Source organism: Oxyura jamaicensis, chromosome 1 (genome assembly GCF_011077185.1).
Source record: "Oxyura jamaicensis isolate SHBP4307 breed ruddy duck chromosome 1, BPBGC_Ojam_1.0, whole genome shotgun sequence".
NCBI lineage: Eukaryota > Metazoa > Chordata > Aves > Anseriformes > Anatidae > Oxyura > Oxyura jamaicensis.
Window position 1 is genome coordinate 184,388,211 of NC_048893.1, and position 16,708 is coordinate 184,404,918.

The 16,708-nt window shown below is 43.5% G+C and overlaps 1 protein-coding gene across 5 annotated transcripts in view; it reads left to right on the top strand.

Annotated features, from left to right (window-relative positions):
• ATP8A2 (ATPase phospholipid transporting 8A2) overlaps positions 1 to 16,708 on the top strand; it is a 324,912-nt gene that overhangs the window by 295,338 nt on the left and 12,866 nt on the right. For all 5 annotated transcript variants that reach the window (XM_035326034.1, XM_035326038.1, XM_035326047.1 and 2 more), the window contains one exon: positions 4,138 to 4,242. In XM_035326034.1, the coding sequence (XP_035181925.1) occupies positions 4,138 to 4,242 (105 nt within the window). The remainder of the gene's footprint in view (positions 1 to 4,137; positions 4,243 to 16,708) is intronic.

The following is a 16,708-nucleotide window of genomic DNA, read 5'->3' on the forward strand; positions in this document are numbered from 1 at the left end:
CCTGTTCTTTAATATTTCTTAGAGAAGTCTCAGCAACATAATCCCCTCAGTGGTTCAGAGCAAGAATGTACAAAGATTGTGAAGCTCTCAAGACAAACGTGTGTGATTGATACGCTGGATATTTTCCCAGCAGATTTTAAACAGGAGGCTCCTATCAACATTAAGTAAAAAATCTGTTCTCTAAGCAGGACTTCTTTTTTTAACCTATCACTGAAAAATTAACACCATTAGCATTTTAACTAGGATAAATGAAATGACACAGCTATCAGCACTGCCATATGGAAGGAGTAAAGGTCTGTTTCCTTTCCAAGAGGCTTGCCATTCAAAACTTGAGCCCAAGGCCTCTGGAAATCAGACAGCACATTTCCACAGCAGTGGTTACACCACATTGCTGTCTGTAATTCAGCAGAATCTGGTTTTGGCCATAAAATTCCATCAGCTCTGTCTTCTCATGGTCATGGAATTTGTCCCTTTCAGTTTCTTTTGGGCATGAAGCACGTGTCCACAGAAAGAGCATCCACATGACCTGAAAGGTACACACCTAATTTCAGTACAAAATACTGCCAGAAAAACACAGTACAGAGGTGTTGGTTTGTTTTGTGTGTGTTTTTTGTTTGTTTGTTTTTTCATCTGGAAAAAGGCTAAAAGGGGTAAGAATGTGTGTTAAGAGCCATGCAAGTATTTGTTTCTAAACTGCTGTGCTGTATCCAGTGTCAAAATTTGTAATGCTGACAAACATGAGCTAGTTTTACATGTTCCCTTTGTTGCACAGGCTACAGTTGTCAACAAACCTCTTATCTCCCATATTCTGTGCAGCTCCAGGCCTTTTATTTAAATATGTGTGTGTACACATACATATATTTCTCTTAAACTGAATCAAGGAACAGTGGAAAACTTTTTTCTTAAGAAAGGAAGGACACTTGTTATTAATACTCGGCTGCAATACTTCATTGTTAATTTTGGTCCACTACCCGAAATTCAGTGGCTTTGTTTGGATTTGGTTTTTGCCTTGTAAAAGTCCCAGTTGTGCTACCATTGAATTGAACAGAGCTTTATAAGGTGAGTGTTTCCTTGCAGTTGGCACATCACTTGAATACACTGGTGCTCGGAAGTCTTGAAATGTCTGACCCACAAAGCTATGTGGGAATCATAAAAATGCAGAATTTATTCCAGCAAAATTAGGGAAGAGGGCAAGAATTCATTAATAAATCGACAGTTGGTGTTATAGTGAGAAATTTCCTGAGCCTTCCAATTCCAACCAAAGTCCTGATGTGCCTCTTTTTTGCCTGTGGGGTAAGGCTGGGGAAAGAAGCATGTTGTACTTGCCATTTCCAGCAGTATAAATTAGTGAGAAGGTACGGGAGTTCTTCCCATGCCTGCATTCCCTGAAACACAAGATACCTAAAATTATGTTGATGATGAAGAGCCACAACAGAGGTGGCATCGTGCTTGAGAAAAGCTTGTGAATATAACCACACTTCTCCTGGGCAGGTTCTAGTCTCCAGAACCCCCTAAATAGCCTCCTAGGGCTGTGATGTGAAGCTATGTCCTTCCCTGCCTTGGAAGGGGACGAGCCACCCAAAATGCAGAGATAACCCTTTAGCTGTTCTTATGATCTTAATATCACAGTGTGTGAGGGAAAGGTGAGTGTGTCTTTATGCAACACATCAAATTTCAGATGAACGGTAACATTGAATGCAAGAGCTCATAATTTATTGAGGGCTGATCACGTATCTAGGGCCACTTGTAAAGTACAAGATAAAAGCTAAGACTTCTACCTGTATTTTTGTGTATCAAAAGTTAACAATGTGCTATCATGAAAAAATCATGAAGTATCCAGTCCTGTTGCCAGCAGTCCTTGGAATATTTGCAATTGACTTTGATGGGAGCAAGCCCAAGCTCTGAGGCAATTGTAATGCCTTATTTTAGTATTTGTTCTTGGAGAAACGTGTGGATGGGTCAGCTCAGGCCCTTTTATAAATACTTAATTACTGAGTCTTCCATGGATGTTCTTGCCCCAAGTGAAGGAGTGACTCAATGCATAACAATTACCCGGCTGCTTATTGTTGCTACCTGGATACCCAGCTGTGGCACAGTCTGTGTATTCCATCGTTTCACATTGCTTATAAAATGCTTCAGTACCCCTGACTTCAGGGCAACATTATTCTTTCCGTATTGTGAAATGGCTATGCAACATCTGCTTTTGCTGTGCTTTGTTGCTCAAGTTCCATTTGGTTAAATTTTGAATTTGGCATTCACTCTAAGAGGAAAAACCATTCCGAATTATGTTGTGTGGCAAGATAAACAAGAAACCTCGGGGGAGAGAGAGACTGAATAACTTGTAGGTTTCTGCGTTCTTGTCTGCGGGGAGAACAGGTTTTAAAGGGTTTTATAAGTTCCAAACATATTCAATATTCAAGTTTACACTAGTAGATATGGCCTCTTTAAAAGGCAGAAGATGTGTTCAAGGTCAATGTTTTAATGTATTGACTCAGAGAGTGAGTGCGATAGTGAAGTCAGCTGTAAAGATTGTAAGAATGAAGAAATCACTATAATTTCCCATCCTCAAGGAGTCTAATCATTAGCCTAACTAGTTAGAGTAACTTGAATCTAATTAATTTGTGTGCTACTATTGGGTAATCACATTATTGAGACATTGAGTTTTAAAATGTACTTGCTACTCTGTTTTCTCCTGCCACAGTTTGTTGGAGTTCCTTGTGAATTATAATCCTTCGGTGGTTTCAACTGGGTGCTCTTTTAAGTACATCCTCGATACTACTTTCACCTCCAGATTTTTCAGTGCTTCATCTTTTGCTGTCGTCTTTTTTTTTTTCCTTTTAAATTTAGATACGTTTTGAAAAGTGGTTTTCAATTTAGCTTGTCATTTTGAGACATCTGAGGCCTAATTCAGCACCACAAAGACCAAAGTACTTGGATAACTCACTATTAGTATCAAGCCACTGTCATCCACAGTAGACTCAGAAAAGATTTTGTGGTCTTTGTTTCTTATTCCCCATGAACGGAGTGATAAAAATCATGCATTTAAAAATAAATGCATCTTCGTTCTACTTTAATTACATACACACCAGTTACTACTTTCCTGCTAGAGGGAGGTAGACATTTGTGTTTTATATCATTGGTTAAGGGTTATCAAATCTGCACGCAGGATTTTTATAAAGCTTAAAAGAAATTTTTGCCACCTCTAGAGTGGAAGAATGTAATTGTAGTGCCATGAAGTGAAGCAAGGGGCGTCTCAGCCAGCTTGTTTCCATCTTGTTTCCAGGCTTATCGTGCAGTCACATGCAAATCAGTATTATCTCATGGGATACTTGTCCTCCTTTAAGTGACACAAAGAGGAAGCTGTTCAAATTGGAGAAAGATCCCCATGTTTTGTATTAATGCTTTGTAAATGTCAAGGCAGAGGGGACTGGGTTCTCCTTATACCCATGGAATTTAGTAATAATAGTACTGGAGTAGGAGGTGAAACTGAATAGAGAGTCCTAAACGCTACAGCGGGACATTGCTTTCCAAATTTTGGTTACATATGCGATACATACATTGCTCTTTGAATCCCCAGGCTGAGAAAATAGGTCACAGCCAGTCTTGGTGCTGTCATCTTGAAAGCTCGGTGGGGAGAGAAGTGCCTTTCCAAGTCGTGTGAGTCTGATAAATGAAAATAAAGGGGCTTGAATGGCAATTATCATCTGAGACTCTTCTTGGGTTTTCAGAGCAGTGCAAAGCATAGCTCAAAAGACAGAGTGGAATCATGCTTTACTGCCATGAATATTCAATGAATCCCCATTCTTTTGTCTGAGAGCCCGGGTCCTGAGCAGTCCCACAGCAGCGGTGTCAGCGCTGTGTAGTCTGATAGCATTGCTAGTTGGTTATGTCTTGAGTGTTGTGTTGAAGCAGACAAGCGCTGCTGACTTTGAAGTCATTCTGATTTCTCATTTCTTACATAATATTTCCTGTTGTGAACCTCGGCTGACTGTTCATATGCATCCACTACTTTATTTCCAAAATCCTCTGAAGGGAGAGCCCTGCTCCTCTCATCTGAGAAGTGAAATTGGGCTTTTGTAACAACCCAATCAATGTTCATGTGGCTGTTCGTATGTTTTTCTTGTCTTTGTGGTACAGGGCAAAGCACACCTACCATAAAACGTTGCTGGAGCAAGTTCAGGAGTTGGAGATGAAGACGAGAGAGCTGGGAAAAGCCATGCTTCGTGACAGTAATGGAAAGAGGTGGGGCAATTCTATGCTGATGTTTAAGAAAAAATTACCATTCTCATCCTTTCCCCTTCCTGTTTCTCATTCATCGTTCAAACATGACTGCAGCCAGGGTAAGAAGGCTTCTGTCCTGTATTATTCAGTTGTTGTTGTTCCATTTCATATATGCTCATTGCCCCCACCAAAGCCAGCCCTTCAAGTTTCATTTCTCCTGCATTACTGCTGGGAGCCTGCATTTGGAAACTGCAGCTCAGTCTCTTGCCTGGTGACATGTAGTGCTATTACCTGACCACTGGGCTACACCGGTTTTGTAAGGAGTTTCCTGCACGTATTTTCCTTACCTTCAAAAAATAAAAGCCAATCTGATAACCACGTTAGGGGAGGGAACTGTCGGTGACACAGGATACGAGGAGAGCCAGACTGCACCTAAAAGGAAAACTGGCTAATCCGGTGTTTCCCTACAACTTCATTCATTCTCACCTCAAGGTTGGGATTGTGTGTGTGTTTTTTGTTTTTTGTTTTTTCTGCTTTTTTCCACCACAGCTTAAAGGCCCCTGCATTCAGGGTTCTCAGTTTCTCGTTGTGCCTCTTCCTTGTAGCCACACCATATGGACTTGAACATATTGCTATTATTGAATCCTTCATTGTAAGGCGAGAGTATGTGTTGTGTGGGAACTTTTGTCTCTTGTGAAAGAAGCTAAAGAAAATCACAGCGAGGCTTTTGCATCCAACAGTTTCATTTACCATCGTAGAATGTGGTTCTGCATCAGCTAGTCGGAAAAGCTCCCCGAGTTCAAAAAGGTTTTAGAACTAACTCTTCTGTTCCCTAAACAATATGGCACCACATGACTTGCTAAGAAACTACATGATCATTAAACTGGATTTTAGCAAACCTTATAAACTAGCAAACTGAGTGGAATGGAGCTTTTAAAAGATTTTGTTCTTACAGGGCAGGGTCATCCTTTGAGCCTTTGATGTCTATTCTAAGGTAAACTAATTGCCATATTGTAGCTGCTGCTAAGATGAGTGGATAGTAGATTTTTCAGCTGAACTTCTGAGTTAATAAGCGCTTTTTTTAGGGAAAATTATCAGGGAGTGAGTTTACCAAGACTACAGTAAACTGAAAAGTTTTTAAAAGATGCTTTTGTGAACTTCAGTGTGTTTGTAAGATGGCCTTAGTGATCAGAGATGCTTCTCACAAGCCAAGACAAAGTAAACACAGTGTTATTGATTAAAATCACTTCAAAATGCTTGGTATGTTCAGGTTTTATTTTGAGTTATTTTTCTGCTGTGACTTTTGGGAACTGCAGAACAGAGTATTTAAGTTGTGCTCACTTGCAGAAGTCACAAACTGCGTACCGAATCATTTAAAAAAGAAAAAGCAAACTTTGCAGTGCTCCTCAGCAAAGACGGTGTTCTGTATGCCACAATTAAAGGCAGCAAAGCTGCCTGAAATCCGCCACTTCATTAAAAACGGGCCTTGTTTTTAGAGGGCTGAGTAGACACCTTGAAGCCAGTTGGAGCTGAATTGCTTGCTACCAAAATCAGGCTAGCCTCCCAGCCAAAATGCATAAAAAGTGCAACTTTGTGTTGAGACCTGCCCGTCTGTAGGCCTATTAGATGCCAAGCAAGTGGGATCCGGTCCTGCTGAGGACTGCCTGTTCCCAGGCACGCGGTTCTGATAGTAGGAGCTCCTTGGTGCTGCTGTGGTTCCTATCCATGTCTAGGACAAAGCTGTATTTGTGTTTTCCTGCCGGTGTTGAGTGCCAGTTGCTGACAGCCACGTGGGAAAGTGAATAAGCTTTTTGCACGCTGCATCCGTGGGTTGGAAGGTAGTTTGATGCACTGTTAGCAGTGACAGAGACAGCATTTAACCTGTTTAGAAGCACGTGTACGTGTCCCCGAGAACTTGATGGGTTTCTGCTCTGTTTACACACTGACCTGACTTTTTGTGAATTTAATGGCCATGTTGTAATTCATTCATACCCTGTATGTTTTCATAGCCTTTTATTTCATTGCATTCTTACTGCAAACTCTTTCATCTGCATTCCTCCTCCATATAGCTTCACTTCATTCTCGAAACGCTTGCATGGAGATGATGTAAGGAATCCCTTCTGGCCCTCCTTCCCCTTCTCCCTCCCCCCTTCTTTCCACGCATTTGTTTGTTCTCCTTCCTAATTGCTCCCAGATTTTCTGGGTGGTCCATCTGTGAACTAGATAATGGTAGAATGCTTCTGCCTGCTAGGAGCTGGTGTGCTGTGCTTGTGATGTGGCCTCCTGAGTGCTCTTCAGAGTCGCTCTGCCTTTTATCTCTTTTGTTTGTCTCCTGGCTCTTTCACACCTGCTTGAAATCCTGCGCTTGTCCAAAGGGACTGGTGAGGGTGGGAAAGAGGCAGAGAGGGACCTTACTGCAGTTACAGCATCTCTGGCTCATACTATTTTCTAAAAGCATCCTTGAGGCCGGTACAAATGAGGAGTGCCAAGATGCGTGCACTGCTCTCCCCTGCTGCCAGCAGACCCGTTGCTGTCGGGGTATTTCTGGCGGTGTGACATTATGCAGGAAGGGGGTGGTACCGGAGTCCCCTCACCTCTAATGGAAAGCAAAGAACTGTATTAAAACTGCACGGGGCTGTCCGTCACCTCTAAGTGCCAGTGTTAGCTCTTGGCTGGAAGTGTTCCCGAAAACACAGCCATTAGGTGTTGGTTTGTTCAGGCAGCTATGGGAGATAAGCTGGCTGTCGTCAGGGCCTGGTTTCCTGTCACACGTAGTGGACACTATTTTTGTGCAGTGTTTTTCACAAACAACAAAAAAAATCACACCCAATTACAGATAAGAGAGGGATTTAGGGAGCTAATTGCTTTTATCGTTGCCTAGACCTTTGGGGAAAAATGAGGTGGAAGATGTGGATGGATTATTCTGCTAAACAAAAAGTGATTCACGAACCCCGGAAGGCAGTGAGTGCATCGAGACGTGCACAGCAGGGTGCCAGCACTTGCAGTGGCTCAGCCGAATTGCTGTAAAGCAGGAGGAGGACACCACCTGGGTCCTCCCTGCAATTCGGGTAGGAGAGCTGGGAGATCTGCCGGTGCCTCTTGGTACCCAAATATCCACATCCCGCTTCAGAAGGTCTTCAACCTGGCAACTGTTCTTGCTAGAGACATTTTTCTAGGTTAATTTAAAAAAAATGCTGTTAGTGCCAGTTATATCCTTCTGAATCTTAGGAGCTTTGAGCAGTTTCTGAAAGTTTGTATTTGCTTTTATTGATCTAAAAAAGCAGGTGCACATTTTTGCCTTGCCAATGGTAAGTGAGCAAGCAAATGGTAGGTGGGGGATGGTTTTAGCAGGGAAGAGCATTGATACCTTGAGTGCTGTAGCTGGGTCCCAAATACCTTGCAAATAACACTAGCCTGATGCTTGAAGGGATGATATTAAGTGTATCCTTCTGAGATGTAGGGTCATGGTCTCATATTTTTTCTCTATATCACATCTGGACACCTAAAACCTTACTTTTATTTTTCATGGAAGCTGGAATAATCACAATATCAGATGATTCCAGGAGTGGGGGATTTAAGCAGGGGAAAATGCCTTGAAAACCAGCTACTCCAGAAATTGTTTGAGAAGCAGAGGAAGGAGCATGCAGTGCAGAGTTAGTTAGAGAGGGACCCCAGCTCACATGCCAGCTTGTGGAAGATGAGTAACCGCGTTGGTCCTCCCCAGCCTGGCACCCAGGAGTGCTGGGCTGGCATCCAGCCTGGCTGCAACGGGAGTGAGCCCTGTTGCGGGAGGGGAGAGGGCTGCCTAGCACTCTCATGTAACAAAGGGCAGGATTTAGCACCAAATTTACATGAATTCAGAGAGGTGAGAGGGGCAGCTCGTGTGCCAAAGCAAACAGGGACATGTGGAGACACCTGCCCAGCAGAGCTAATCATGTTAACATGCAAGATTTACACAAAGAAAACAAACAGGTTTTCAACAGATTTGTGTTCAAAAGTGGTATTGAGTTCAGCTGCAGGGATTTTTTTTTAGTATCTTGAGGTAAGTTTACAACTAAGTCTTGGCTCATAAAGGGCCAAATCTTCGAGTCTTCATTCACTTTTCACTCCATCTAACCCTTCATTGAAGTCAGCAGGAGTTCAGGTGGAGTAAAGCCTGATTAGCAACCAAAACAAACTTTATTTTGGAAACCCACATCAATTCAGTGCTCCGATGGCCCACGAATGGCGAGCAAACAAAGCTGTGCAGGACAACCTTTGTGACAGTAGATTTCCCGTTGTGGAGGGTTTCTCTGCCTTGGGCTCCCTTTTGAAAGTACATTTTTGGTTGTTTTTCTGTTCCATTTTGTAATCATTTGGTGGCTGGGATTAGGAGAGTATTTGATATAGATGATATTTGAGCGATGCAGCTTTCACCATTCATGCTTTATAAGGAGCTGAAGGCCTGTCTGCAGTGTTGTGGATAAGTGTCTGCATCGCCAAAGTATTGGGAGCAATTTCTTCACATTATTTGGAAATTTTGGAAGCAATGTCTTTTATTCAACAGAGATCTGAACCGACTGGTAGAGCTGCAGCTGACGAGGAAACCCAGCATCATGCTTTTGCACAGCCTTTTTCACAGGATACCTTTTTACTCCTCTACTTCCAGAAGCATGCTGACGATAGCTAGCCACCTCTTCCCTTTATTTCCACTTTGTAAAACAAATGCTGGTTTTCAGAGTACCAAAAACTGCGGTCCCCCCACAGTCTCTCCGCTGTTTGTCCCCTGTGGTGAAGATCCTCTTTCACTTAAGTGCTTTTCACCAGAGCTGCCTGTTGCTTGAGTGAAACGCGCATGACTGGCTCTCACCCCGAGCACAAGCTGTCGTAGTGGTCCCAGCCCGGGTTTTATGCGGTGGGTGAGCGCAGACGCCTATCTCATTTCAGTAGCGGTGTGACGGGGTGGGCAGTCGCTCCATCAGCTGGCACAGGCGCTTGCGGAGATCTGCCCACCCCATGGGTCCCTGGGGAGGAGGAGGAGGGAAATCCGGCGTGGGTTTGGGGCTGTGCACATCGTTGAGGGCCTCACAGCCTCCAGCCTTGCCTGGCCAGAGCAGAAATGCTAAAGTTGTCTTATTTTTCCCCTTCTAACAAACCCGTGAATGAGCTTGAGGACCTCATCTCCTCCTTGGTGAGTGCTTTCATTCACATCAAGAGGAACAAGCCTTGGGCTCATTATATTTCAAAGCACTTTGTCTCTTGAGTGATGCATTCCAAATTACATCCACTCGAACAGGGAGACCGTGCCAGTAAGGCCCCTTCACATCAGCAGTTACAACGAATCTTACTTAAAACAAACTCAGTCTTGCGTTTTCAACTGGGTAAGCAGCACTGGATGTTTGGAGCCAAGTCCTTGCTTCGTGAGTGCGCTGGCTTTGGTGTGTGGATATGCATGACCGTGATCTGAATCGGGCCCATCCAGTGCAGCTGAGCGTAAAACGAGGTTGAAGAGGGGAGAGGTATGTTTTGGTTTTGAGGTTTCAGAGTCTTTTTTATCAATTTTTCCAGATGGTCTTCACACCATTTCTGGAAAGGAAAGGCGAGATTTCTCCACCAGCATACACAACAAAGTGACTGGCATATTTACGATTTTTCCTTGCAGCTTTACTAGTAAAAAGATATTAGACTCCTTTTACTAGCAAAGTGCACATAAAATGCTATCAGTGCTTTTTTGTTAAATTCTTTGATTCCATATGGTAAACGTTCATGTGTGGTAGATGGAAAATGCTTAATTTTGTTTTATTTTACACTTGTCCCTTCCCCTCCCCTGCCTGTCCTGTGGCAGTAAAGAGTTGCCACGTTACTTCCTCGTTTAAATAAGTACTGATAATTTCTGGCATTTCTAAGCCTCATATGTGTGAGGCACTTACAAGTTACCAGCACTGGTTCTGCTGTGAGTAGGGCAGTGGGGCAGGGGTGGCAGGGAGCACAGGGAGGAGGAGATGTCATAACCTGCTGGGGGGATGAAGGAGGGATTACCACGCTCCTGCTGGCACCGGGGACCCAAGTGCCCAGCTGCTAGCACAAACCAGTTGGAGCTGACGTGCCCCTTCTCCAGTGCAATTAATTACTTCACATCCTGATTGTACCTATCACATAACCTTGAGGGAGATCCAGTGCACAAATAAGGTTAAAACCTGCTGACCTGGAGAAGGATTTAGGGCTGTGATCAAATCTGCAAGCAAAGTCAAAGTTGACGGAGGTACAGTATCAGCACGAAGGCCAAAATGAAGCTGTAAATTGAAAGGGAAGATTAGAAAAAAAAAAAAAAAAAAAAAAAGGAAAAAGGGGACATAACAAGACGAGTTAAAACTGATTAAGGGGCCAGTCTCTCTGATGCCTAATCCTGAGTTACTGGGTCAGGCACCGGGGTCTCAGCAGGGGAGAGAAGAAGAAATCTTCCCTCTAGGCTGCACAGCAGGAGAAGTGCTCCATAACAACTACTCCAGTGTAATGGCTTCAGCAGTCTTGCCCTGGCTCCTGCCCTGGCTGACACATCTCAGAGGAGAGGCAGGACAGCAGCGTTCCTCCTCTGACGGTAGGCAGTCGTGGTGAAGATCAAAGTACTGAGGTACTTCTAGCAAGGACAAGAAGACAAAAGTTGTACTAGATATTAAATACATAGTGGACAATTTCAAAATACTTAAGCTTAAAGAAAAACAATTTGGTTGGTGTTTTGGTTTTTGTTTTTTCCAAATCAACCAAATGTCCTGGGCTTCACTCTGAATTGTATCCAGACACTTTCAAAACTCAACAGTCTTTGTTGTTGCTGCAAGCTATTGTTCTCCTTTTCTTTAGGGAAAAAAAAAATGGTAGGAAAGGGTTTAGAGTTTTTGAACACGGGTTATTTTACATTTCTCAAAATGTGTTTTAAAAAAAAATCAAAACACCACACCTGTGTGTAGAGAGCAAGCATGGAAAACTTTAGCCTCCAAGGTGACTACTTCTGAAAAAATATGAGTGACTAGGAAAAGAATGTTATGATTGCAACCGTATTGCCACCTTATCTGTAGAGGATACGACCAAGCACCCACTAGAGTGAGTGCAAAGTGAGGCACTTAAGGATGAGAAGTAAACAGCACTGATACTGAAGGGAGGGTAGTCAAAAAGCAGCAAGTCATACTTAGCCTTTTTTGCTTTTCAGAGGTTTAAATTGAGTCAATTCCCACATTTTGGAAAGGCTGAGGGCAAAATTGAGCAGCTTCAGCTTTATGTTAACTGGCTTTGGGACAGCCGACAGTGAGGCCTAGGCCTACCCCTACCCCCAAGTTATGAAATGCATAAACACATGCTTAATGTTTCCAGTGCTTACAAATGGAAGGCACTCTGAGTAGAGAGATCTCATTTATTATTTTCTTAGGCTTGTTGCTTTTCAGAGAGGCATGTGATGTTTTATGTCTGATGTTTTTTTAATGGTGCTTTTAAAGTGTGCTCGGTAATACCACCTTCTGTTTGAAGTAGGAGGGTTGGAAAAGTTTAGGAATAGCAGCCTTGAAAATGAAGGCTAGAATGCATGGTCCAAATGATTTCAGAAGTCAAGGGAGGAATCTGTTTGTTTTTTTCTGCATTAGGACATCAGTAATGACAAAAGAAAATATAAATCATCTGTGCTTGTCACCCAGAAGAAAGCTTTGTTCTTCTTTTAGCCGTACAACTTTAAGGACCAACTTAAAGAAGATTTTGTGGGCTTGGAGTGGAGAATTTGGTCCCAAAACTTAGCATACAGCCCTGGTGTTGCACATGGGGCTGGCAGAAACCCATGGTGTGCCTCAGCGTATTTGCTGCTCTGAGGTGGTTCTGCGCTGGCACAAGGGGGTTCGGCGATGTGGGTAGACCCATGTGCACCTGGCTGGGGGCCTGCTGCAGGCTGGCTTCTCTGTGTGCAAACCTCTGAGATACGATGGGAAAGGAAAGCTTACGCTCTGGTAGAGTATCACACTACCAAACCACAAGCCGTAATGGCAGCATTTCTCCAGGGCATTCAAGAGGGCTATGGGTTCGTGTGCCTTTGCAGGTGCAGGGCTGGTGTGTTCCCCAAATCATTCTCCACCAACCGAGGTCATACAGTCCTGTCCTTGCCACATCTCCTCAGTTGGATCAGCTCAACTGTTCATGGCTCCACAGGATACATGAACCGAAGGAAGCGGGATGGTGTGGGGAGCGCAGTCAGGTTCTCCAGCTGCTCCTGAACAACTCCTGAACAGTTGCAGCAGGGTGGATGATCGGGACAGGAGCTGCTGAAACCATCGGTGACCACAAAGGATATCTTTGGAACTTCCACCAAAGTTGCCTAACACTACTAACCTCACGTCCAGGCAGGATGAACAGCTTGCAGTGGCTGTGAGCAGAGCTCGGTGCCGTGCGTTGCAGACCTGGAGAAGTCACCACTGCTTGGCTGCTCTAAGTTAGCCTTGAGAAGCTGCACATCCAGACATATCTGATGCTTAAATGCTTGGCTGGATAATGTCAAAAATACCTTGCAAAGAAGGCAAGTTCCTTAAAAAGTCACCTTCTGTCTCACAAAAGGGAGTTCTCACCTGTGGAGCTCCCATATGCTTCCCATATACTTGGGAAGCAGCTGAGGAGAGCTGCTGAGGTAACACCACCTGGAGATGTTATCCCATGGCAGGACGCAATGCCTCCAGCTTCCCTGGGCAATCAGCTCTTGCTGTACCCTTAGCCAGGACTTGGCACTCTCCAAAACCTGACAGTGTTGGTGCAGGAGTCGCCTGTGATAGGTAACTTCTTGCACCTCTCGGCCTACAAGTGGTACAGGCCGCACTTCCCTGTGCTGTGTGCCTGGTCTTTTAGACACTTTGGTCTTCTAGCCACAGCCTGGTTTTTGTTGATGGCTCACTGAGTATTTACAGAAGAAGGCAGAAGGGGCTTGGATTTGTATGTCTCCTTACTTCAGCTGCATCCTGAGTGATAAAGCAGTGTGTGTAGACACTGACTCAGCAAAGAAAATGCTGATTTTTGTTTTGCCACTTATAAATCTCAGACACTTCCTTGTGAAATGCTCTGGAGATCTCCTTTGATTACACTGCAGCTTCATTATCAGTAATGCCTGTTTGCCTTTTAAATTAAAAAGACCTCCTACCCTGACTGACCTCATAGTAAAACATTCCTGCAATCCAGTGACAGATAACCAAAAATAACATCTCCCCTTTGTGGATCAGGGCAGAGAAACCAGCAGAAGACTTCAGTTGCTAATTTGACTATTCTGTTCGAGGGCAGTTTCTTTTTGTGACACCTCCATTCTCTGGGCTTTGGAGGCCAGAGTGCTCAGGGTGCAAATTCCACGTGCACAGCCCTTCCTTCCAAAGCCTTGGGGTTGTTCTGGGTATGTGAGCGTACAGAGTTTTGCCAGATCCTCAGCTTTGGTGTGACTCGCATTTGAGTATATTTGCACGCTTGCTCAATTTTGAGCTCCTGGTCTGTAAGAAAGTTGTTTTTTCCTTTCTCCTTATGCCAAGCCTGTGCTTGTTGTCATCTCTCTGCCCACAGCGTAGCTCCAGTTTAACAACTCCATTACGTGAATTTGAGTAATGCACTTGAGCCTAAACTGGGAGAAAACAAGGGAAATCAAGGCCTGTGGCTGTGCTGGGGAGTGCAGTCAGGCAGTGAGGAGTATGGAGTACATGAGGAAGACAAACAGGTCTCCTCAGGCCAATTACAAAGGTGCAGGCACAGCCTCTGCCTGGCTTGCATTGCTCTTTGTCCATCAGAGCCATGGCTGACACTGTTTCAGCCGTGTTACAGAGTGCTAAAGGTGAGGGATAGAACTGGTGAGAAGTGAATGCATCTTCAGGAATAATTGCTATGTTCTAGCAGCTGGGGAGGGGTCTGTGAGCCCCCCACCCCCATGCCAGGTCATCCTGATGTAAAATTCATCACGCCTGAACTCCTAATTAACCTTTAGGAGAAACTTAATGGAGTTTGAGAACCAAGAGATTGAAATGAAAATCAACAATCTGCTTGTAAATGGCTCGGTGATTGATTGATCAAAGCTGGAGGAGTCTGGTTGTGTCAGACCTTTTTTCTTTCTCTTCATATTTTATGGTGATGCAGCTTTCAGAGAGAGAAGCATGTCAACAAAGAAACAGCAAACATTGTGTAAATTACTGTACAGAACATACGGAATAAATTAATTACTATGTTTTATTTCTAAATTTTAAAAAGGGAGAGAGCAGCATCCTCTTCGCACCTCAAAATCAAATCATCAGGTGAAGATGACAGGGACAGAAACTTCTGATCTTTTGACTCATTCAGCCACACTGGATATTTTGATATTATTTTTTTTTCTCTCCCCTTCCTCCCTGCTGTCGTAGTGCAATGACAGCAAGTTCCAGGACATTACCTGCACCAGGAGAGGAATGCAAGCAGCTAGGGCTGCTCAGACAACGAGATGCTTAACAGAATGTGGTAATGGGGAAAAAGCTGCTAAACAAGGGTTTATCTTCTGTGCCATTTAAAAGTGTATATGGGTAGGAGGAACTCTGGAAGCCTGAGCTTTGCAGGGTTTTCTGGTTTAAACCAAGCTGTACAAAGATTTATCTGTTGCTGATGCCATGGCAGTAGCACAGAACAGAGGAAAAGGTGGTACAGCACCTGCAGGCAGTAGGGCAAGGGGATTTATAGCTATTGAAATGACGGGGAAAACTTCCACATGCTTTCTTGTCTTCTGGGCTTACCCATGAAGGTAACACTGGGTGTGCTGAACTGAACAGCCTTGCCTTTGCGGTGGAGGGACAGCAGCTGGGATACACACTTCTGTGTTTTGTGTAGTTTTCAGCAGCCCTAGCGAGGCTTCAGTAAGAGCTCAAATCTGCCTTCAAGAAAGTGGAAAGGTAGGAAACAAAACCAGATCATTTTGTATGTATCTGATGGAATTCTGAATGATCCAGAAGGACAGCAAATTAAAAACAATAGCAGCTAAGCATCTTTGCCCATTTGGTGTGGCTGTGCCTTATATCTCCACTAGTAAATCTCAAAACACAAAATCATTTCATAAGAGTTTGATTCGTGTGAGAGAAGAGAGGGACTTGAATTTGTTTATTTATTTATAAGCTGAGCTGTGCATATGTTTTCTCAGGGAAGATCCAGTTGTAAGAGACACCTGCATCCACTTTAACCTTCCCTCCTTTGTGAGTCCTGCTTTTGCCACCAGCCAATTAGTGAACTGGGAAGGACATTCTGGGTCAAGCTCTACCAAGTATGGCAAATCCTCATTAACACTAATTAGTGCTCAGTAGGTTAATTGGTGGTGAAGCTCATCTTTTTTTAATTACTTGAGCAAATGAGCCAGCGGGACCTTGTGGTCAGCTTTGAATTATTCTGTTTGTTTTGATGCTCCTCATTTGAATGTGCAAAGCCAGATGTTTGTTGCCTGGATTTAAGGGCTGCTTGCTTTTGTGAGGAGTGGGAAGAGAACACACAAAAATAAAATGAAAGTCTCTGTTGACACCTCAGAGCAACTCAGATACAAAAATGGAAGAGTTATTTTATTCCTGGAATGGAAAATACTGTTTGTTATGTATTAACATGATGACTTTAGTTCACCTTTTAATTTGGTATCCACTTAATGAATTTGTGGGCTCAAGTCATCTTGGCCTTCTGAGGAAGACATTGAAAGATATTACTTCCACCAGATATTCTTTATTATTGTTAACAGCTCTGTCTTGTTTTAGATTACCTGAATAATTAACCCTCAGAATTGGGACATTTTTCCTAGTTTTTGTTCTGAGCTCCTGTTTATTTTTTCTAGTACCAAGTATTTTGTCTGTGTGCTGTGTCCTTTGTGTAATTACAGATAGATGATGTTTCTCCCTTACCCCTTCCGAGGTCACTAAGCAGCCAAGTTAAGCATATTTCACTGTCACTTTCCAGGTCACTGGCTCCCATCAGGATGTCTGGGTTTGTGATTTCTTTCACTCTGACAACATTTTTAGGTCTCGAGGATAAACACAACTACATCCAATATTCAGCACATGATCTCGTTAACTTTTGTTCTTTTACTGTGATGCGTCTGAAGATGACATCCTTAGGCCCTGGTGGGAGGACTTACTTAGGCACTGGCTCGCGGTGAGTGGAAAGCAGATTTAACACTTAGAATCACAGCTCACGCTCAGGGTTGATTTGCAAGCAATATTTTTGTGGGCAAGGACTAATCTTGTGCCTTTGTGGGACTCTGAAGTCATCACTAGTTTTGCACTCTAGTGGAGGAAGACTTAAGAAGTCTTTGTTTTTTTGTTACCTGATGTCAGCAGCAGAAAACTTCTGAAAGCAGGGACTCAGTTGGTATCAGTGCAAACACTTTGGTGTAGTTAAGTAATCCACTTCACTTTTTTTTCCTTTCAGGGTTTGCATTGGGAGATCTAATATCGGTTAATAAATCAAATACTTACCCATTTCTGAAGAGCTGTGTTGCATTTACTACTTTGCATTA